Source organism: Lonchura striata, chromosome 20 (assembly GCF_046129695.1).
Source record: "Lonchura striata isolate bLonStr1 chromosome 20, bLonStr1.mat, whole genome shotgun sequence".
Taxonomy (NCBI): domain Eukaryota; kingdom Metazoa; phylum Chordata; class Aves; order Passeriformes; family Estrildidae; genus Lonchura; species Lonchura striata.
Window position 1 is genome coordinate 8,535,914 of NC_134622.1, and position 23,484 is coordinate 8,559,397.

The 23,484-nt window shown below is 47.8% G+C and overlaps 2 protein-coding genes across 3 annotated transcripts in view; one reads left to right on the top strand and one right to left on the bottom strand.

Annotated features, from left to right (window-relative positions):
* Positions 1-639, bottom strand: part of LHFPL7 (LHFPL tetraspan subfamily member 7) — a 57,867-nt gene extending 57,228 nt beyond the window's left edge. Inside the window, exon 1 of the mRNA XM_031506461.2 lies at positions 352-639. Coding sequence (XP_031362321.1) covers positions 352-639 — 288 coding nt within the window. The remainder of the gene's footprint in view (positions 1-351) is intronic.
* A 5,138-nt stretch (positions 640-5,777) lies between these two features.
* Positions 5,778-23,425, top strand: AKAP10 (A-kinase anchoring protein 10). Of its 2 annotated transcripts, XM_021524909.3 has the most exons (15): positions 5,778-5,940; positions 9,269-9,316; positions 11,369-11,551; positions 11,822-12,337; positions 13,706-13,804; positions 14,236-14,320; positions 14,659-14,782; positions 15,839-15,975; positions 16,853-16,997; positions 17,718-17,891; positions 19,284-19,393; positions 19,735-19,817; positions 20,356-20,408; positions 20,990-21,085; positions 22,126-23,425. In XM_021524909.3, the coding sequence occupies exons 1-15, from the start codon at positions 5,778-5,780 to the stop codon at positions 22,129-22,131; spliced, it is 2,022 nt and encodes a 673-aa protein (XP_021380584.3). In that variant the 3' UTR covers positions 22,132-23,425. The 2 variants fall into 2 exon arrangements, with proteins under 2 accessions (XP_021380584.3, XP_021380585.2); XM_021524910.3 differs by lacking the exon at positions 5,778-5,940 and having other exon boundaries at positions 5,973-9,316; positions 20,990-21,076.
* Positions 23,426-23,484: the final 59 nt, after the last annotated feature.

Genomic DNA, 23,484 nt, shown 5'->3' on the forward strand with positions numbered 1-23,484 from the left:
TGGAAGACAGGACAAGGGAAGCTGGCGTGATGATAGGAGGATCTTAGGGACGTGAGGAGGACAGAGAGATCCTGGAGAGCCTGGAGCAGGTCTGGGGCGAGGCCAGGAGGTGATGGGGTGACCCCGGGGAGCCCAAAGCAGGAAAGGGGGGGATGCCGGGGAGGTGACGGGAGATGCCGGGGAGGTGATGAGGGATGCCGGAGAGCCAGAAGCAGACACGGGTGATGTCGGGAAGGTGACGGGAGATGCCGGGGAGTCCAGGCAAGGGCAGGCGGGATGTGGGGAGCTGACAGGCGATACCCGGCAACCCGGGAGAGGCGGTGGGGGGTGCCGCGGCGGGGAGGCGCTCACCTGCCAGGAACCGGAGGGGATGTCTCCGAAGCCGCCGGGGCCGGCGGAGCCGTGGCAGCCGCGGGGCGGCCCGGCGCAGCGCCAGAGCAAGCCGAAGCCGGCGGCGGCGCGGCCGGGCGGCAGCAGCCAGGCCGGCGAGAGGAAGGCGGCGGCGCAGGCGGCCAGGAGGCCGGCGGAGAGCAGCGCCCAGAAGCAGCCGACGCCGCTGCACATGGTGCGCCGGCGGGGCAGGGAGCCCGCGCCCCGCGCCGCCCCCGCGCCCGCCACCGGCACCGGCACCGACAGCATCGGCGGCGCGGGGCGGCCGGCGGGGCCGGGCGCGGGGCCGGCAGCGCTGCCCGCGCCCCTGCGCGCTCCCTGCGCGCTCGCTGCGCGCTCCCTGCGCGCTCGCTGCGCGCTCCCTGCGCCGCCCCCCCCGCGGGGCGCGGCTGAGGACGGGCGCGGTTGCGACACCCGCGGCGGGCGGGGGGAATCGGGGCGGGGGGAGCGGGGTCACCTGCGCGCACGCTTTGGGGGCTCCCACAGCGGGTTATTCCCGCGGTTAATTACCGGCCGTGTTTTTAACCCTCCCTCCGCGGCCGCAGACGGCGATGCTGCGGCTCCGCTGCTGCCGGGGACACGCGTGCGGAACGCGGCTGCGGGAATTCCGCGGGTGGCACCGCGCGGGGGATTGAAACCCCCGTGGCAGGGAGGTCTCGGAGTGGGGGTGCGCCGGCTCGGGCTCAGGTGTTATCCTCTAATCCCGCAGGTTTCTCCAAGGTGTTGGAGGCAGAGCGGCTGCCCGGGAGCCTGCGTTCACTTGAGGTGTAAAAGCTGCGCCTCCCAGTGCAGATGGATTTTTAGAACAGTCATCCTAAAAACTTCATGGATCAGGTTTTTTTCCTGCTGAACCTTACGGTGCCCGTGCAGCACGGATTGATGTTTTATGTATGTGTCTCGCAGATCTTACGGGTTTTCTCGGTCTCCAGGAGCTCAGCTGTTCCCCCGAGCGGTCCCACGTCCATCAGCCGCATGAAAAATCAGATCCTTTTTAAAATGTAGCAAAAAATGTCTTTATCCTGCGCTACTGTCCTCGGGCGAGTTTCTGGCGCTTACTGCCGGTAGCGCTGAAACAGGTAATGACATTTGGGCAGCTTTTGGTTTAAAAAAAAAAAAAATATATATATATATTTTCCTTTAGATCCAGGGCGCGTTGGTTGGTGTTTTAAGCTCAGCGCTTGGAGAGGGCTCCGAGTGCTGGGAAGCCCGTGCGGATCCCGGCAGCACAAGCCGGGGGCTTGGCACCCTCTCCTGGTGCGCGCCCGGAGTGCTGCGGCAGCGCCGCCGCATCATCCGCTCCTACCGCCGACCCCCGGCAGAGCCCCCGGTAACGCCGCGGCTCCGTGCGGCCCTGGCTGCGTCCTGCTTCTAGAAATGCCGCGGACGGTGCTCGTCCTGTGAGCTCAGGAAAGCTCTGAAGGGACAAAATCACACTCAGCCTTGTTTTTCCTCCCATATCCCTGGTTTGAAGAAATACCCGAGTGCTGTCATGTGCTGCATCGCTTCTTGTACTCCTTCAGGCATTTAGATAAGCAAAAGGTGGGGGGAAAAATAACGGAGAAACAGAAGACGGTGTTAAACTTAATTATTATTTTTCAAGTATTTATGACGCCATAGAATGGCCAAGAATTTGGGGGAAACACTGTGGATTGCAGAAAGGTCATCTGAGGTGAGTCCCACACAGCGCTGGCGACGCCATCTGGGCAGGGTGGAGGAGCCAACGAGCCCGTTTGCCTTCCCAAATTCAGAATAATCCCAGAGTGGCTCCCAGCCCTGCAGAGAAGGCTCCGCTCCTGCAGGAGCTGGGAAGAGCTCAGGACCTGGAGAGGGGAATTTTCTGCTTTCTGCTGCTCAGTGCTGCTCCCGGAGCTCTGCCCAGCACATCTGCAGCAGCAGGTCACCAACACGGCTCTTCCCGCTGGGACTGAACCTTTTCTTGTACCTTTTTGCCCCCATTTTACACTTCAAACCTCGAGTTTTAACTCACCCACTGGGAGTCAGGCAGAGACTCTTCACCCCTTGCTTGAACAAGGCTCCCTCCCTGGGAATGTGCCCCGTGGAAGGGAACAGGGAGGAATTGCAGTGTTTTAATAAAAGCAGTTAATTTTCGCCAGGCTGGGACGTGGGAGAATTCCCTTCTTTGAAATGCTCAGCACAGGTACCAACGCTCCCGTTCCCATGAGGTTCATGGACTGAGGTCAGCCACAGCCAGGCTTGCCAGGAATTTTGTGTGGGCATGCAGACACTTGTTTTCCCATTAAGAAAAAAAAATAGGAGTAAAACACAAGTCTCTAATTGAAGGTGCCGTGAGTTTCTGTGCAAAGACATCTTTGGTTCCTGATGTGTTTAGGATATTATTATTTATTCCAGAGCAAGATCTCAGCTGTTAAAGTCCTTACTCATATAATTTTTGGTATTTGTATTCCCAAAGTAGTGAGAATTTTATATATGAGAGAGAATCCCAACATCATGGGAATAAATGGAGTATGCCAAAGATGGGAGAAATGGGAATGGCCTCTAACGTGTTACATTTGTGGGTTTGTGCTGTAACTGAGCAGAGCAGTGCCCCGTGATTAATTATCCAAGGCAACAAAGTCTTGTTCTGCTTTATTATATCTGTCCAAACATGATCATTCCATTCAGATCTTTTCAAATACTAAAGTTTACTTCTTTTTGTAGCTGTGGAGAGGGGGAAAAAAATCAAGCAGTGAGACAGTTTTGTGTTTTTTTTTTTTTGTTTTGTTTTGGTTTTTTTTATTTGAATATTTTCATTTAGGGAGGAGTCCTTCAGCTTCTCTGACGTTGGCCAACCCATGTCCTGAAGTGATATTTAACTGATTGCTCAGATTATTAAACTGTCACGTTCTGTTAAAGACTCCAGCACCTGCTGTCACTCACACTTCCAGTTCAGATCCAGGTCCAAGGCTGAGTGAGCAGCTCTGGATTGGAGCTTCAGCCCTTCTGAATTCCTTAAAGAGAGAAAATTTCGATCCAGGGAAGGAAATTCATGTCAAACTCTTGTGTAAATCACTGCACCCTTGTTCAACCCCCATGTATATATCCTGAAACCCAAGAGGATTGGGTGCAACATTTTTGGCAGACTATTAATTTAGTGTTCTCTGAGTCATCCCATTCTTTCCAATTTGCTCATCTTCAGAATGTTTTAGTCTATTAGCAGTCTCTGAGGTTATGTGCCAATTAAATAATTCCATTCATTATTCAGAAACCATATAGAATTAGTTCATTATGCTTCAGCCAGCCTCTGGGCATGTGTACAAAACCGTATCAAAGAGCACCAGTTAACAAAAATAATATCAAAAGAGAAAATGCAATTGCTACAGGGTGTTGATCAGTGGTACCATCCCGCCCAGGAGACAGCTCCATCCCAGCCCTGGAAGATCCCCGTGCACCTTTTATTTCATTTCCCATTTATGAGTCTTAATTACTGAGTGTTTGTAAAGAGCTTTGGAACACTTGGATGCAAGACGGTGCAGAAACTCAGGCAATGATTATTAATTACATCATTTTGGCACGGCTCGGGCAGCACGGGCAGGACAGTTCCATGGCAAGGGGTGACACGGGGATGGCAGAGCTACCCTCTGGCTCCGTGCCTGTTTCCTCACGCACAAACCAGAATTTTTAATCACAGTCTTGACAAAGTGTTTGTAAAGCTTTCGGAGCAGAGATCTGCTGGGATATCAACCTGAGCGCCGTGTCACGGTGACAAACGTCCCTGGTAGGTGCGGGAGGAGCAGATTTGCCTGGGGAGGATGATGAAGAGGATTTTAGTGCAGGGTTCGGGAGGCAGACGGAGCTGACTTATCGGGCAGTGATCCCGGGGCGAGCAGCCCTGGGCATTTCTGGATCTGCCGGGCCCGGGCTGGGCCGAAGGAGCCGCCGCACCCCGGCCCATGGCTGAGGGACAGGCACCGGCACTGGCCGTGTGTCCGTGTGTCCGTGTGTCCGTCCGACAGTGACGGGGACACTGTGGGACACGGCGCTGAGGGCTCTCTGCAGGGCCTCGGCCCTCACGGCCCTGCACGGAGCTCGCCCGCTGTCCCTGCCTTGAGCGCTCTGTGCCTGCCTTGAGGGCTCTGTCTCTGCCTTGAGGGCTTTGAGGGCTCTGTCCCTGCCCTCGGGCTCTCTGTCCCTCCACCCTCGGGCTCTGTCCCTCTACCCTCGGGCTCTCTGTCCCTGCCCTCGGACTCTCTGTCCCTGCCCTCGGGATCTCTGTCCTTGCCCTCGGGCTCTCTGTCCCTGCCCTCGGACTCTCTGTCCCTCTACCCTCGGGCTCTCTATCCCTTGCCCTCGGGCTCTCTGTCCCTGCCCTCGGGCTCTCTGTCCTTGCCCTCGGGCTCTCTGTCCCTCTACCCTCGGGCTCTCTGTCCCTTGCCCTCGGGCTCTCTGTCCCTCTACCCTCGGGCTCTCTATCCCTTGCCCTCGGGCTCTCTGTCCCTGCCCTCGGGCTCTCTGTCCTTGCCCTCGGGCTCTCTGTCCCTGCCCTCAGACTCTCTGTCCCTGCCCTCGGACTCTCTGTCCTTGCCCTCGGGCTCTGTCCCTGCCCTCGGGCTCTCTGTCCCTTGCCCTCGGGCTCTCTGTCCCTTGCCCTCGGGCTCTCTGTCCCTTGCCCTCGGGCTCTCTGTCCTTGCCCTCGGGCTCTCTGTCCCTCTACCCTCGGGCTCTCTGTCCCTGCCCTCGGGCTCTCTGTCCCTGCCCTCGGGCTCTCTGTCCCTTGCCCTCGGGCTCTGTCCCTTGCCCTCGGGCTCTCTGTCCCTGCCCTCGGGCTCTCTGTCCTTGCCCTCGGGCTCTGTCCCTCTACCCTCGGGCTCTCTGTCCCTTGCCCTCGGGCTCTCTGTCCTTGCCCTCGGGCTCTGTCCCTGCCCTCGGGATCTCTGTCCCTGTCCTCGGGCTCTGTGTCCCTTGTCCTCGGGCTCTCTGTCCCTGCCCGCGGGCCGCGCCCGAGCTGCCGCAGCGTCCCCGGGTCACCCGTGCCCTCAGCCAAGATGGCGGCTGGCGCCTCACGCCGCCCGGCGCCCCCCGCCCCGATCAAAGATGGCCGCCCCGCCGCCCTGGACCCCAGCGGGCTTCTTGCCCTCACCCAACATGGCGGCCCCGCCCGGCCCCCGTTGTGCGGTGGGTGTGAAGCCGGGGCCGCCATGTTGAGTGCGGCCGCATCCCGCCGTGCCGCGCGGGCGGCGCTGCCGGAAGCGGGCGCGGGGCCGGTGTTGACAACATGGCGGCCGCGGGCGCCGCCGCGGGAGGAAGAGGCGGAGGGAGCGGCGGCGGCGGGCGGGCGCGGCTGCCTCATTCATAGGGCCCGGCGCGCTGCCTTCCCCCCCTCCCGCCTCCCCCCGCCCCGCCGCCGCCTCGCCCCCCTCCCCGGCGCTATGTCCTTCTTCAGGCGGAAAGGTAGGGCAGCGGCGGCGGGCGGGCGGCCGCCGGGCTCGTCCCCTGCGCGGCCGCCGGGCCCCGGCCCTGCCCCGCCGGGCATCGCCACCGGGCCCCGCGAGGACGCGCGGGCCCTGAGGAGCGGCCTCCCCGCCGATGACGGTCAGTGCCTGCGTCCTCGGGGGGCTCGGGGCTCTCCGGTGAGCGGCCGCGGCCCCGGCTGCCCGCGGCTCCGCCAGCGGCTGTGGCACCTCCCGCGCTCGGAGCCCTTTGCAGATGCGTTTTGCACAGGGCTGGCACGGCCGGCTTTGTGACAGTGAGAATGGGCTGAGAATGTACAGCAGGAGCTGAAGGTGTCGGTGGAAAAGGGACCTCGTCGCGCTGAGCCCAAGGAGTGCTCGGCAGTTCGTTCTGCAGTAGGAGCTGGGAAATTCAGGGCTGCTGAAATATTTGTAACGCCCCAGCAGCACGAATGGGAGCAGTTTAAGTGTTCTCTGCGTTTTGAAGGCGCTTTGTGCCCGTGCTGCAGGCAGGGCCAGAGCTCTCAAGCCGCCCAGCTGTGGTTTGGGTGGTTTTTGTTGCAAGTGGCACCTTTTAGGAAGGGCCCCTTGGGACAGTTCTGTTTCCTCGTGGTGCTGTAGCTCGAGCACTGATCTTCTGATGCAGCGCTGTCCTAAAGTCTTTCTGTGTTTCTGAACCCAAAATGCACATGCTGGGAGGCAAGGACGTGGTACCTGGGGTGATGGTGATGCTCTTGGCTCTCACATCCTCTGGATCTCACTCAGCCAAAGCAGCAGCACTGAAAATGTCACTCTGGGGAGGTTAGTGCAGCAGTTGTGCGAGAAATGAGTCTAAACGTAGCAGATCTGAAGAGTAGAAGCCATTGAGGGCTTTGCAATCCTTTTTGGGGTGTTTATATACAAATACTGGGCTGCAGAATAAAACTTTGATAGTGGTTATAAACTCTTCAAAAAGAGCTCCTGCTGCTTCATTGAGAATTGTGGAGCTGAGGTTCCCTCCTGACGCGGGATCACAGGGACAAGGTCAGCTTGTGTGGAAACCTTCTCAGGGAGAAAGCCATGAAAGCTCTGATTATCTGAGAAGTGTAATTGAGGATCTGTATTCCTTTGATTAAAGGATCTTTGGTCAGAAAGGCAAATCAGCACTAAATGCAGAGACGCTGTGAAGGAGAGGAGAAAAGCAACCTTTCATCTGGGCTGTGCATAAAACACTGCTTGGTGTGATTCCGTTTTTAGGTGTGGCTTTTAGACAAGATTTGAACTGAAGCTGTGAGGGAAGCAGCACATTTAGGCTTAGGATAAAACTCTGGCCACGTGCAGGCCAAAATCCTACAAACACCAATGTTCCTGGGGTGAGCTGTGGTTGTTTAAGAGGATATTGCAGTGGGTAGAAATTAAGACTAATTTTAAATTAAACCATAGCAAGAATCATAAAGCTTGTAGAAAAATCAAATATCAGGGTGAAGTGTTTTTATAGCTTGGGCCTCAAAATAAAGGTCTGGCAGACTGAGGGTGGATAATGGGTTGAGAAATCAAAATATAACAGGTGAGCTGGGCGCTTGAGGGCAGTTATGAAACTGCTGCCAGTGGACCAGCTCATCCCTGGGATATCTTGGGAATAACGTGCAGTCCCACAGCCTGGCTGACCTCAGCAGGATCTCGTTGTTTTCTGTGTGCTGTTGACACACTGTGAACACTTTTTGAGTTTGTTGAGAGCATTTCAGGATGTGAATTGCAACTCTGGAATGTCATGTGCTGCTTTGGCACCCTTTGGAAGGGGATTGGCCACTGGAAATCTCTCCCTCAGTCCCCATTCTGTGGTTCCTTCTGGTTTCACACAGGCACCGCACAGCATCCGCTTTTTGGGGGAAGTGAAAGTGAGTTCATGTGGTGCAACTTCACTCTCTGAAATTCGGGCTTGTCCTGGATCAGAGCTGATTTTGTCCCCTCCTGTTACTGATGGCACCTGGTCGTGCTCAGAGCTGCTGGGGACAGGAGCAGCCTGTGTGGAAAGGGTTGGGACACGACCCTGGAGTTTGTATTTCCAGTAGTAAGTAGGTATTTAGGGAGGAAAGAAGGAACAGAGGTATTTAAACTGAAAATAGGCTTATGGAGGGCTGTTGTGTGAAACCCAGGACTTGCTGCTGATAGCTAGGAACCGGTTTGATGAAATACTGGAGTGATTTGGGAAGGATGAGAGTTCATAGAGGTTGCTTGCTTCCCTCTGGTTTCTCTCCAGTTATGTAAAGGCTGGTTTCCCTCGTGCTGCATCAGGCTGCAGGTCAGCGTGGAGGGAATCCTCCTCTTGTAATGCACACTTCAACCCCTCTGTCACACAGTGAGCTCCCTGGCAGCTGCAATTTTCGACCCCGAGTTGCAGATTTGCAGCCCTGCAGCGTTTGTGCTCGCCGGGGAGGCTGGCAGGCAGCGCTGCAGCCACCGGGCCAGGGCAGTTATGTAACCGGAGCTCTCCTGTAAAATATTTAACATCCTTAGGTGGGGATAGGAAGGCTTCGCTTGGGGTGGTGTTTTGGATGTGTTTTGTGATGTAAATGTGGGATTGTGCTGGGCTGTGCACTGAGGAAGGGCTCCTCAGTGGGTGTTCAGGAATGACCTATTTGTAGTAATAATCCTTGCCTGGAGCAGCCTCCCTGGTAGATCACATTCTCCAGTATCCCCCCTGCATTTGTTTCTCTGCCATCCTGTTTGTGTGCTGCTTGGGCTTCTTTATTTTTGTTTTGAATAGATCTCCTTCTTCAATTCCTTTAGGAGCTTCCTTTAAAAAATACTAATATTTTTTAAAAAATAAATCCTCAAAGCACTTTTCCATCATAACTTTTTGCACTGTTATCTCCCCATCAGTTGCTCACCCGGGCTTTCATGATGATTAAGCAAGACCATTTGTAAGAGAATTAACTGTCTGCAGGGAGTTTCCAGAGCATTTCTGTGGTACCCATCATGGCATGGAAGCAGCTCCATGGAGCCAGAGCCAGCCCACATCTCCTCAGTGTTGGGTGTTGTGCTGCTCTTCCTGTAACACAAGGGAAATGTTGTTTTCAGGTGATTTTTGGTTCACAGACAGCACCTGCCAGTGCTCTACACTTAAAACACATCTTCCCTACTTCCCAGTTCTTCCCTACTTCCCAGTTCATGCTGTTTGTTAAAGTCACCCTGAATGTAGCTTTAATCTACTGACAGCAAACATCTTCCTCCACAGAAATGTAACAGACTGTATTTCATGAAACTTAATTAATGGATGGGTTTTGCTTTTGAAAGTAAGTCAACAGAAAAGCTTTGAAAGCCTCTGTCAGTTACTGGATGTGCAATTTAAACGAGAAATGGGTATTAAGAAAATTAGAGTTTCTATCTGCCTGTGATACTTGCTGATGTTGGGAATTCTATGTCCATTCTCAGGTAAATGCCATTATTGACCCAAAATAGCATTAACATATTCCCTTGTATTTTTACAGTGAAAGGCAAAGAACAAGAAAAGACCACAGATGTGAAAGCAATTAAAAGTAAGATCAAACTTTCGTCTGTAAATTCAGATCTCTGCCATCATTTACCATTTCTATCTTACCCAACAGGATCATTCTTTACTCCTGAGCACAGATCTGACCTGTGCGTCAAACCCAGAATTTAATTCTGTTTCTGGGTATTTATGGTAACTCATCTTTCCTCCTCCTCTTGCTGAATCTGTAGGTGCAGGAGGTTGTTAAGCTATGTCAGGCGTGAGCTTTAATTCAAAGCCATCAGGCACTCCGGTCACCTTGCACGTGGTGGTTGTTCCCATCCACAGCAAACTGCTCCTGGAGTTTCTTGCTCAGCTGCAGTGTCCTTTGGAGTTTGGAAAGTGCAGCCTCACTGTGTCTGATTTGCAGAAGAAGCTGCAGATTTAACTTGGATGGGCCTTGTGAGGCTGAAGATCCAAATCCTGGATGAGCCATTCCTTGCTGCTCTGTGGGGTGCAGAAATCTTGCTGCTAAATCTCATAGGAAAGGAGAAAAGATCGTGGTGGAGAAGAGATTTATAAACTGCAGGAAAACAAGTTTGCTGATCCTGTCAGATTTTCTTGCAGTACTGAAAGGAGATGAGGGAAATGCCAGAATCTGATCTGTTACTTTCATACCCTCAGACAAAATCTTGTTTCTGTACTGGGTAATGTGTTATCTGCACATCAGGAGAAGATTGCAGGTGTTTTTCTTGGTGGTCTGTCTTTCAAATCAAATGCAGGAAACAGTGAGTTACATCCATTTCATAGCCACACCTCACCTTTCAGTGCAACTATCAGTATGGTGACCCTGAAAATAAAAATAAACTTGAAAATTTATAGTATTGCATGTTGTGAGCCGCTGCAGCAGAGAGCACCTTTGTTTGACCCTTGGAGAGAGCAGAACATTTTTTTCTCAAATGTCCAAAATATAAAATTAAATTTAAATCTAATTGACAAAAGCCTGTAGCATTATGAGGAGTGTGGCTCTGGCTCTACACAAGTGATCTCCACCAAATTTTCCCACTGCTGCCATCCCTTGGCCTTGAAAAAAAGGTATTTTCTCCATTACTGCTGGTATGAAACACCCAGAGGCTTTGTAAGAAGCAGCAAGTGGTGTCTTGGTGTCCAATCCTGCAGCTGCACAAACACTTGGCAGTAATTTAAATGTTTCCATTGCTCCTGAGGTATCTGTGACATCTAAGTGTGAAATTGTCAACTGCTGTCATAAAATTGGGAATACAAATAAAGTGATGCAGCATGGAAGTCATGAAGCCCAAGTTGCCTGACACCGTGATGGAACACATCTCTGGAAGTGTTGAGATAATCAGCTCGCCTGATGTACTTTATTTTTGAGTCAGAGGTGTAAGATGTCCCTGCATGACATCCTGATCTAACACAGCTTCCTGAGAGCTTTGGAATCTGCTGTGAGCATGTTTGGGGTTTTTTTCAGCTTTGTCATCAATTAACAATTAGCTCAGTTTTGTGTGAGGAAGTTCTTGTTTGTTCTTTTTGGGCCACTTGTGTCCTAAAACAGCCAGAGGGGGTTAAGTTTATAACCTTTGTTTCATCACAGGTATTTCCTTATTGCTTTTTTTTTTTCTCTAGCAACCAAACAGAAGCAACAAAAATATTTTTGAGAAATAACTCCTATTAGACCTCACAGATAGCTTTGTGGTTCAGGATTTTTTTATCACATTTTAGCTTTCAAAAATGCATGGAAATGGATTGGCAGGAGCATTGGAACGAAACTAAACTGTTGACAGAGTATAAAGTTGTTACAGTAGTTATCAAGGAAGCAGGAAGACTCATTTCATGTGTAAACTTAGACGTGGCATCTCTTGAATTGCTGCTGAATAAGGAAAATAGAGGTGGGTGGGAGTGACTTTATTCTTGCAATAATAAAACTTGTGGTCTTTAAACAGACCCTTGATCAAAGATGACACCCAGGGTACAGTGAGGTGTTAATGAGACTGCCTCTTGCAAACTCCCTGGTGTATATTGGGGTGCTTAGCACTGGGCAATGTTTAGAAGAGGTCTTGGGGTCCTTGTGCTTTAACCATTCCTGTCTTGGTTGCAGCTCCAATCCCAGTACATTCCCCTCAGAGAAGCACTAGGAATCATGCCTTGCTGGAGGCTGCAGGACCAAGCCATGTGGCCATCAATGCCATCTCTGCCAACATGGACTCCTTCTCCAGCAGCCGCACAGCTGCCCTCAAGAAGCAGCCGAGTCACATGGAAGCTGCTCACTTTGGAGACTTAGGTAATGTCAGCTTCTCTTTTTATTCTGTGTATTCCTGGTGCACGCACCATCCCTTGGTTTTCAAGTAAAGAAATTGGTTATAAAAGCATAGCTGCTGTTACAGTAGCATCTGTGTTACCCTGGGAGGGATTTGAAGAGGAAACACAATTGCTTTACTTTGTCATTGTGTCGGAATTGCCTCTTCCCAGTTGCATTCCAGGACACTTTTGTGTCCAACCCCCACATCTGTGGTACAATACGGACTCACTCCCTTTTCGTGTTTTCCTTTAGGCAGATCGTGTCTGAACTACCAGGCTCAAGAGACCAAATCAAGCCTTTCCAAGACCCTTGAACAAGTCCTGCAGGACAGCGTAGCCCTCCCTTACTTCATCCAGTTCATGGAGCTGCGCAGGATGGAGCACTTGGTGAAATTCTGGTTAGAGGCCGAGAGCTTCCACTCCACCACCTGGTCCCGCATCCGCGCGCACAGCCTGAACACGGTGAAGCAGAGCTCGCTGGCGGAGCCGGTGTCCCCCTGCAAAGAGCAGGAGCTGGCCTCCTCTCCTCCCGCTGGCTGGCTGGAGGAGAGGCTGGAGCTCCGGCCCCAGCCCGGCGGAACTGCCGGCAGCCAGAACCGCGCGGCGCTGCCGGGCCGGGCCAGCCGCGGCACCGCGCCGCCTCCCGGGAATCCGCACGCGGGGACTCGCGCTCCTCCAGCCGAGCAGCAGGAGTCTGCCAAGCTTTCCGTATCGAACAGAAACAGCCCCTCCTCTGCACTAAAGGACTTGTCAGGAAAACTCATGAAAAGTAAGTGCTGTGTGTTCCCTTTGCTTGAGAAGGTGGGAAATGAACGGTTTTGTGCAGGGAGTGCCTCAGTTCTCAGGCTCTTAGCAAGCCTGATGTGGTGTTGTGAGGAAGAAAGTTTTATCTATCACCGATGTTAACTTGCTGCTGGGCAGTTTGAGCTGTGTATTGCTTGACTTGTTTAAAAATAAAAAAGCTGCTGAAGAGACTTCAAAATCATTGTGTACTCAATGAGCTTAGGTTGCGTCTGTTCTTCCATGTGTGATCATTAGAAACTGAGTGAATATTGCTATGCCCAGTTCTTCCCTCACCTGTCCCATCCCACCTTAAAAGAATTGCAGAAAGTTTGGATGGTGGGGCTGGGAATTGGTAATTAACTTGTCATGGAAGATAAATATCCTGTATTACATAAAATGACATAAGAAGTGGTTGCAAGAGACTTGTGGAGATTTATGTGTGGAATGTACTGTTTCTGTTCTTGGATTTATTTGATAGAGTTCCTCCCCTTGTAACTGATTTGTTGTCATTTGGATCCCACCTCTTCAGAGGCTGCTGGAAGTAAGGATGAAATTAAAATATTTCCTTTTGGTAGTGAGCTACATGCACAGTAACATGTTTATCTACTTTGCATCTACTCAGTCCTCCCTCATTTGTGCAAGTCTGCAGGCACAAAGGAAACACTTCTTTCTTCACATTGGTTCCTTTTGTTTGCCCAACTGTTTCCTCGTGTTGCATCCCTTTCTCTTGCTGTTTGTCTTTCTCATGTAGTTATTTATCATGTGCATTCACAATACATAACCTCAGCCCCAAAGTCACTTAAACAAGGAAAATGATATTTTAATTACCAAAGGACCTCTGCTTTCTGATGTCTAAAAAGAATTTGAAAACACAGTGCCCTTATTGAGAAATCGAAAAAGAATTTGAGTGTATTTTTTTCTCTCTTCCAGAGCAGAGTCACAGGTCTCAAAAGATGATGTGTAAAGAACACAACTTGAGTAATATCATTTTAAGATTTGTTTCCCCTAGTAATTCCTATATAATGCAAGTGATTTCTCTGTGGTGAGAGCTAAAAATTGGGAATTTTGAAAGCTGTTGCTACTGAGATTATGGTGTGCAGCTGAGGAAGTGGGTTCTGCCTTGTGTGCTGGTAGGGAAAATTTGGAGCTATGTTGTCTTATTCCATCTTAGTCCATGCTGGGTTTGTTGTGACCTGACTGGAGATCACACAGTCAGTTGGTCAGGAGCAGAATATGAATATCCTGAAGTGGAAACATCACTGAGAATTAGACAGCTGCTTTTCTGAAGAGCAAACATTTGTTACTCAATCAGGGCAAGGAATTCCAAGTTTGATTCTGTGTTTCTTCCCTGCAGGTATAGAACGGGATGCAGTTAGTACTTTTACCAAATATATTTCTCCAGATGCTGCTAAACCAATCCCTATTACAGAAGCAATGAGAAATGACATAGTTGGTAAGAATGAATAACTGCTTCCTCATCTCAGAGCTGCTCTGTCCCCATAAAGATGTGTCTCTAATACAGCACACATTTGCATTTATCTTTATTTTTATGAATTCTAAAGGCAGCCTTAAAAAGATAGATTACAAGTTTCAGTGGATCTGACCTTCAGCAGTGCTGTGAATATCCTGATAAAAACTTTCAGAGATTTTGTTGAAATTAGGGAAAGAGTTCTTGGGGTTACGGAGGGGATCCTGATATGAGTCTCAATCAAATCCTTTAGCCATGTTATTATTATTTGGCCAGCTTTGAAAGATCTTTGCTCAGTCAGAACCAGCTGATTCTGGTGGATTTGAACTGCAATTTTTCATTAACCAGTCCTTGCTCATGCCTTTCAGCTCCATCAGCCAAATCCATGTTAAAATTAACCTGCTCTTTCTTTGCAGCAAAGATCTGTGGGGAGGATGGCCAAGTGGATCCCAACTGCTTTGTTACAGCACAGTCCATAGTGTTCCATGCAATGGAACAAGAGTAAGTTGATGCCATGGTTTGGGTTCTTGTGTCTCTTGTCCTGAAGGTTCTGTTAAAAATGTTTATGGAGGCATGACCATATCAGCACCTTTCTGTGCTGTCTTGTGTATTTGAAACTGCTCAATCCCCTCCTCCAAATCCATTCTTGCTGATCTTGGCTGTTCACACTTTTGTGTTCCTTATCTTTTTCTTGTGCCATTTCCAAACCTGCCCTGTTTCTTGCTTGTTTTGCTTTTATCCACCCAAAAGTATCAGAGTTCTGGGCAAGAGCTGGTGGGTTCTGAGGGCGCCTTGGGTGCTGCTGACCCTGATAAGTGATTGTCCCTGTCTCTGTGCAGGCACTTTAGCGAGTTCTTGCGGAGTCACCATTTCTGTAAATACCAGATTGAGGTGCTGACCAGTGGGACTGTGTATCTGGCTGACATTCTGTTCTGTGAGTCAGCCCTCTTCTACTTCTCTGAGGTGAGTGGCAACGTTTGGGTTTGCTTTTAGATCCCTTTCTAGCAGATGAAAAAAATCTGTTCATTGCTTGATGGCTTTGGGTTGGATATTGGGTAGGAATTGTTCCCTGGGAGGGCAGTGAGGCCCTGGCAAAGGGTGTCCAGAGCAGCTGTGGCTGCCCCTGGATCCCTGGAAGTGCCCAAGGCCAGGTTGGATGGGGCTTGGAGCAGCCTGGGATTGTGGAAGGTGCCCCTGCCCATGGCAGGGGGTTGGAACTGGATCATTTTTAAGGTCCCATTCCACCCAAACAATTCTGTAATTCTATGATTCTAAATATAATAAAAAACCCAAGGTGCATTTTTTCTGAGAGAAAATGCATTGAACTTTTTCCTGCCCCCATGTAGAACTAATTCAAGTGTTCAGACCTGTCCATTGTACTGTGGAATGAGTATTTGAGATTTCCTCTCCAGTCAGTGAGTGCTTCTCAGAGTCTCTTTGCTTTGTAGAAGCTTTGACATTGTCATCTTGATCTTCACATTGTAGCGACTGTAAAAGCCTAAATTACAGACAACAAATCATAACCAGTGCTATGTGGAGAGGGCACCTTTAGTGATGTGATAGGTTAAATAAAAGATTTCAGTTTCAGGCTCCTGCACCTTTAAGGAATCAGCTCTTGACATATCTGTCCTGACAGTCTGATGAGCTGATGTAGTTTGAAACTGTAGCTTGGGAAGCTGAGACAATGTGCTGAGCTCAGTGGAAGCTAAATGTAGCATGAAAATGGTGTTTCCTGTCCTAGGACAAGACAAATAGTTTTTTGGAAACTAAGTGTGAAAATAAGTACAGAAAAGAAATGTCAGAAGTTCTCTTTTTCTTTGTCTTTTTTTTTTTCCCCTCCAAGCAAGTTAAATCTGTTTGAAACAGAAATTCAAAATACTCTGTCTTGGTGACAATTTTGCATCACTATTACGTGGCCTATGTTTCTTGTTCTAAATGGGAAGAAGAAAGTTAAAAAAAATATTAAAAGATTCTTGCTAAACCTTCTTTAATCTCCTCTTTTTCTGATTTCCCTTCCAGTACATGGAGAAGGAAGATGCAGTTAATGTATTGCAGTTCTGGTTGGCAGCAGATAACTTCCAGTCTCAGCTGGCTGCCAAAGAAGGCCAGTATGATGGGCAAGAAGCACAGAACGATGCCATGATTTTGTATGACAAGTGAGGGAGTTCAACAGTCCTTTATTTCTGTACTTGTGGTTTTGTATTTGCTGTGCAAAAAGGAACTTCTCTGCACTCTTGGGCTGTTCTGCTGAGGTGCATTTTATCAAGGTTCCTTTTGATGTGTTTGCATACATGAACTGCAATTTTTTTGTATACATGAGGAGAAATCCTTACAAGAATTCCATTCTTAATCATTCTCAGGACTTGATTGCTTGATTTTGTTTGGTTGGGAAGTATCAAAGCTGATTGGTTGACATTTGAAAATGGAAGGGGTTTAAGCCTAATAACAAATACAGCACTGCAGAAAAACCTTAATGGTCAGATATTGTTATATAAAGTAGGCTGTAGAAACTCTTCTCACATGTCATAAAAGCCAGCTAGTGCTTGTTCTTAGTATTGTGAAATATTTCCTTTTTTAAAGGAAGCAGTCAGAGAGGAACTTTCTTCCTATATTTTGTGTTTTACTTTAGCAATAAGACAGCTGGGAGACAGACAGCACAACTGCTTCCAGGAAATGTTTGTTCTTAAGCCTAAGTGTGAGGCTCCACCACAACTTCACTTATTACCCAAGGAGGAAGCAAATGCTTCACTCAGGTTCATCAATCATTCCCCATGCTTAAACTCAGTTTGCAAGGATGTGAGCAGCCGAGCCAAAACTCCTTTGGAGTTCTGGGTGTTTCCTGCTCCATCCTTGTTTCCCACTCTCTGTTTTTCATCTGTGTTTCAGGGCAGGGCTCTCAGACTCTTCTGGGAGGGGGTGTGTCACCTGTAGTCAGTGGGGACAGGTGTGTGCAGTGTCTGGGGGACAGGTGGGCACTGAGCACCTGCAGAGGTTTGCAAATCCTGTCTGTGTTGTTTCCTTGCCCTGCCCCAGGTACTTCTCCCTGCAGGCCACGCACCCTCTGGGCTTTGATGACTCTGTGAGGCTGGAGATTGAATCCAACATCTGCAGGGAGGGGGGGCCTCTCCCCAACTGCTTCACCACTCCCTTAAGGCAGGCATGGACAACCATGGAGACGGTGAGACCCTTCTTCAGAGTGGGGTTCACACTTAGTGAGGATGAAGGGGGCGTTCCACAGCGTGCCCTGATTTCTCCTGTTCCTTTACTGCCTTCCTGTTTACCTGGATTATAGAAGAGATCCAGGAAAATCTGCCAGACTCCTTGCCCCAGCCTGATTTGAAGATACCACCCACTGGCTGCTGTTAATGCTCTGTGAAATGTTTGTCTCGAGTGATTATTGCAGTTTAATGGAAGTAACAGAATTTCCTCCCATGTGAATTGCTATCAACAGCTTATTTTGTATCTTTAGAAAATTTTACTTCCTCTTAGTAGGAGTTGTTTGCAAGTCTAATACAAGTGCTGTGGTTAATAATGTAACTCTGGAATACCCAGATAGCAGAAATGAATTATTTGATTCTGGAGCTGCAGAAAATTGTGCACAGTGAAACAGAATAACTGTAAAGCGTGTTGGGCTGTCAAGCTTAAGTTTTTAAGAGGGGAAAAAAACTCCCCTGAACTTCAGTTCCAGTTATTAGGGGGATTTCATTAATAGGCAGTTGGGTTTGTTCAATTTTGCAGTAGGATTAAAACTTAAAGCAGTGCAGTTGCTAATCCACAGTAATTCCATGCATGGATGCTTTTACTTGTGTTCCATCTACACAAGGACTGAGATGTTTGTGTGCTCTTCTCTGACTATGCAGACCAGCCTTGATTAAAGAGGACTTTTTCTGTCTCTCAGGTTTTCCTACCTGGTTTCTTGTCCAGCAACCTTTACTACAAATACTTGAATGACCTCATCCATTCAGTACGAGGGGATGAATTCCCAGGAGGGAGCATTGCACTGAGTATTCATGGCCCTGGTAGCTCTCCTGACAGTGATTCCATAGGGAGCACGGATGGCTCTGCCTCCCAGGTATCAGATTGGGTTTTCTGTGTCAATATCCAGTTTTTCACCCTGTAAGGAAACACCATTCCACTTCCATTTAAAGCCTGTGTTTTGTTAGGATGTGTTTAATCTACCTGCAGCTCAGTTCTGTCAGAAGTGTCTCTGCTACTTGTTGTACCCAAAGCCTTGTGCTTCTGTTATTTCCTTACATCAGTGACGTCTTTATTAAGTTGCTACTTTACTGAGGACTTTTTCATGATGCCATAATATCTAAGAATACTTGTTACTAGAAATAACATTATTTTGTCAATACCATTGTTACAACTTCAGGTAAAAATTGATACTTGTGAATGTGCTGTCAGATTAAAGTATAAACACGCTAGTTTTGTGTGCTCAGTTCTTTTAAAGTGCCAGATCTTCTGTCCTGAAGAGTAAACTCATTTCCAGGGCTGAAGGCATCAATCTGCTCAAACACAGAGCAGATTCTGGCTAACCTGTACAGGACAGCCTGGAAACTGCCAGCCCAGCTGAGAGCAGAAGAGCCAAGTGACTGCTGCTTTTATTGAACTCTGCAGGGCTACCCTGAGCTTCAAACCCAGTATCCACACCACTGTTACTCATGTCCTGGCTTTCCAGCAACTTGGAAGCTATACCACCTGCTTGTACTATTTTAAACCTTCTAATTTGCAAGGAGGGAATATTCCTCCCCTAGCTGCAAAGTGGGGAATAAAATCTGTGTTCTTGATGCCTCCTGCTGCTTGATCCTCCGAGCAGGAGGAACTGCTGGTAATTGGCTGGGCAATTTAGGAAATGAGGTGCTGCTTTCTGTGGTGTGCATTCCTGCTTGTCTGACTAGGAGAATCTCTGGGTCTCTGCATGTTTTTGCATAAAGAGCAGCAGGAAAGGAGCTGCCATTGGTGTTGCTGTTCTGTGCTGAGGTGATAATGGATTGCTGCGTGTTGTGCCCTCCCTGCTGTTGCTCTGATGTTTCCTTGGCTTCTTTTTCATAATCTTATATAAATACTCCAGGCCAGAAGATAAATAATTTGTTCTCTGTGCACGGGGGAGGCATCTGTGTTTGGGAATTGCTTACCAAGGGCGGGAGAGGGATGTTCCAGACTCACAACAAATGATTTGTGAGCACACACGGATCTGTTGAGCTGATAAAGCTCAGGCAGCAGCGTGTGCTGACATGGGCTTTGTGTCTTTGGCCCTGTCCACAGAATTTTATCATCCTCTGCTAAAAACAATTCCTGTGAGTTGGGAATTCAAGGCTGTCTAGACACACTGATTCTTTTATACTCTTGCTTAGGGACTTGATGGAGGTTTATCTGTGTTAAAAGCACTAAAATTGCAGTTTTGTTAAGAAGCTGGTAGTTATCTGCATTGGGCACTAATACTTAGAATTTTTATTTGTAGTCCAATGTCAAAAAGGCTAATGTTAAAATCCTGAAAAATTTTGATGAAGCAATAATTGTAGATGCTGCAAGTCTGGATCCAGAATCTTTGTATCAACGAACATATGCAGGGTAAGGTTCATTTCAGTGTTTTGTTTCCTTTCTGGTTACATGTTTCACCTCTGTTTCATTTTTGCTGTGTCCTCCTGCATGGAGAGTAGGCCTATATGCAAGATCTTAGTCCATGTGCTAATATTTGACAGTAACTTTATTTCAATAGTGATTTAACACCCAGTGAGTGTTTCTTTGACCAAAATGGCAGGCAGGAAAATATTTCTAATTGGTTTTTCTCTTCCTCTTAATTATTGTTCTTCTTTGATTTCAAAATGTAGCCAAGTATATAGCCAAATATAGCTTGCCATAATGCCAAAGTTCTTTGGATCACCCATGTGGTTCTTCACTTCTCTCCTCAGCAAGATGACATTTGGAAGAGTCAGTGACCTGGGCCAGTTCATCAGAGAATCTGAACCAGAGCCTGATGTCAAAAAATCAAAAGGTTTGCTTTGCTCTTTGTCTCCAGTTCTGTAAACACCTGCAGAGCTGCTCTCTTCCCTGCTGGAGTTAAGATAGGCAAAGTGTTTGACTCCTTCCAGATCTGTTTTAAGCCAAACAGAGATGCTGTAGGGATTGGTCTGTACTGAGCCAAAACCCATCTCTGGCCCAGTTTCCTACCAAATTCTGCTTTTCTGGTCCAGCTGGACTCCGGGGAGCAGGAACAGCCGGTGGGAGTTGGAGCTGTCGATGGAACCTGGCAGGGATGGAAGCGTCAGCAGCTGAGCTGGTGATCAAACCTTCCAAGCTTTGGTCTTGAGATGAAAGAGAACTGCAGCTCTCCACACGCTTCCCAGCCAGGCTGGGACCTGCTGCTGCTGTTCAGCTCTGGGAAAGGCTCAGTGTCCAAATGTCCCTTGTCTTTCCTGCCTCTCCTCTGTGTCCTGCATGCCAGCAGAGCAAACCCTTCACAAGGGTGACAGGAATCAGCTTTCTACCTCACTTTGCTGACATACCTTGCTTGCTGTTTTTATCTCAACCAGGGTCCATGTTTTCACAAGCAATGAAGAAATGGGTTCAAGGAAATACAGATGAGGTGTGTCCTCTTTCATGTTCTCCTTGTGACTTTACACTTCAGAGAAATAAAGTATTGATGTTCTTAATCCTGGCTGTTATCTCTGAGTATCTTTTTGCTGCACCAAGAACAGGGAGAGTGTGTGCTAAATATAATTTGATTGCATGTATGTGTGAAACTAGTTTGCTCTTTGCCAGTGCTTTATGGTTGAACTAATTAAGTGTGTGCTTGCAGTCAGGGTTTTTCTTATTGTGGTTTTATATAGCTATAAGTAGGGGTGGAAGTGCTGTTTGATTTTTATGGTGAAGTGACCACTGCACATGGATTCCAGGATGCATTTTTCCCCCTCTGAGGGGCTTGGACAAATCCCCAAGAGATAAATCTAAAATCTCCACTAACTCTCTTGGGAATTGCATCAAGCATTAAGTACAGTAATTGAAATTAACACTGTACTTGGAAGCCGGCTGCATTTCCATGGAGGGAGGATATGTTTATACAGGTTATGGAGTTGTGAAGGTTACCCTGACTCCAAGGCTGTGCTGAGAGCACTGTTTTTCTTTTAAGAACCTGAAGCTATCTGTGTTTTGGGCTGTGTTTTTCAGGCTCAAGAAGAGATGGCTTGGAGGATAGCAAAGATGATTGTCAACGACGTCATGCAGCAGGCACAGTGTGAGCAGCCTTTGGAGAAGGTCAGCAAGGTAGGGGGGTGGAAAAGCTGCTGTCTTCATCTGGCTTCAGCCAGGCTGTGGGAGGAGCAGAGCTCTCACTTGCCTTCCTCCCGTGGCTGAAACCCACGCTGGTAACTGTTCAAACCAGCAGAGCGTGAGAGGAAGAAACAAAGGTTGGAAGTGTTTCGGCCTATGTGTGATGTAAGAATTTCTTAACAGATGTCTGTGGTGGTTCTCCTGTACAAGCATTAAACTTGTCTTAATTTGAGTCTACAAACTGCCTAATTAGTTAAAAGGGTGATCTGTGCTGCAGGATGAAGTGTAGTTCCTGACTTGAGCTCACACTTGCTGTTTCCTCTTAGTCAGTAGTGGTATTTCTGTTTGAAGTTCAGTAAAACTCAGCAGCTGTGAATTTGTCTCATTGGGTTCTCATTTACACAGTTCTGCCTCCAGACTTGGAAAAGACACAGTAACCCTGTCCACAGGTTTGTGTATTGTTGCTTAGTGGCTGTGGTGTTCTACAGCCCATGTGTTCTCTGTCTAAAAAACCCCAGTTCTGAGGCGGTAGTTGGATTTTGTGAAATATTGGTGACAGCAGGTTACCAAGTTAATGTCTGGTACTTCTGACTTTCAGGCATGTGAATTTTGAAAAATGAACTTGCATTATGTTAGGTTAGTGAAAGTAAACATGTGCCAAAGCCCAGATTTTTGGATCCAGTTGGGTGGATCCATAGTTTCACTGTGGGAGTGTTTTCTTTCTAATAGAGCAGTAACATTTAAATTACTTGTATAATGACTTCACTTAATAGCTTGGCTGCAAATGATAAAATTTCACTCTGCCTGGATGAAAGTCACTCAGCACAGTATATAGAAATCTCAAATGACTGCAGATGCTCTGGATTCAATTAAGCAAGTAATCAAAAGGTTGAGTGTGTTTGGATTAGGTTTGAGGCTTTTTTTCTTTCCCAAACTCAAACCCAGCTTCAATGTTTTTAAACACAAAATGTCTTTCTAATGAACAATTACCTTGCATGTTTTAGGGTAAAATGAACTGTTTTTCCCTTTTCCAGGTATGATTTTAGAAACTCCAGGACAGGAAATCTGGTTTTCCACTTTGAGAATGAGTGAACTTTCCCTATTGGTGGATTCTTTAACACAGCCAATAAAAACAAAGCACTGTTACTTCAACAGCTGGAATCCCCCTCATTTCTAAGGAAGAATGAAAAAGAAGCAATCCTGGACCTCCACTGTAGAGAGTGAAGAAACACTTTTCCCTGGTGTATGTGGCATTCACAGTAATGATGGTTCCAAGATGAAGATGCAGTTTACAAATGTCTCACTGAGAAACTGTGATTGATTTCACAAATACTTGACCCTGTCTCAAAAAAAAAAAAAAAGTCAAGCAAAATATCTGTAATGGGACACAGAGGCCACAACAGAGGGGAAGGTTTTGCTGTAGTTTCTGGTTCTACTGCTTGTAATTTTTAAACACAGAATTGGAAGGGCTGTGGGGCAAATCCGTTGGCAGTGAATGACCTGGAAAGTTCTAAGTTTAATTTTCCGTTACTTGAAATAGATGAGTATTCAACTGTAAAATAAATGTATTTTACTTCATAACTGCATTAACTTTGAAGGCATTCTAGAAGGGTCAGGAACTCCTCCTTGTCGAGCTCCTACACCTGCACACACACACACACCTCCCCTGCTTCCACCACGGGGCAGATCCAAGGCTGGTCCTGCAGCCCCTCTGCTCCCACCTTGGACCCTGCAGACTGCTCCACGTCCTGTCCTCACCATCCCACGAGCAAGGAAAAAAGGAATTGCTGCCATTCTCCATCGCTTGTTGTCCTCCACCCAATGTAGGCTCTAACTCCAGATGTTTGGTTTACAAAGAAAAACAGTTTTTAATGACCTCTGGCCACCTTCCTGACACTGTCAACACTTACCATGTTACACAGCACCTTTTTTTTCCCCCAGCAAATCGATTTTGCAGGGTAGCAGAAGTACTCAGTGTCTCACCCTTGTTACTGCTGCATTTTTAGTATACAACACTTTTATTTTGGGTCTTTTTTTTTTTTTTACTCTAATGATTGCTTTTTTCCTCAAACGTGTGCAAAGAAATCACTATGCGAAGAACTCAAATCATTTCCAATGTTCAGAATATCTTGATTGACTAGAAAGTGTTATTCTGTTGCAATATTTGATTGTATAGAGACACACTGTATTGTTATGAAAAAGCAAAAAAGGCTGTGTATAGGTTTTTGGTACTATGTACCACTTCTTATTTCTCTCATACCCAAGCATTCATGTACTTAAAAACTACTCTATTTAATTGTGTTTTGATTTAAAATATATAAATATTAAAATTTGTGTTGATTTTCTGTTTTCATGGGGTTTGAAGTTACATGGGATGGGTTTTTTTATGTGAG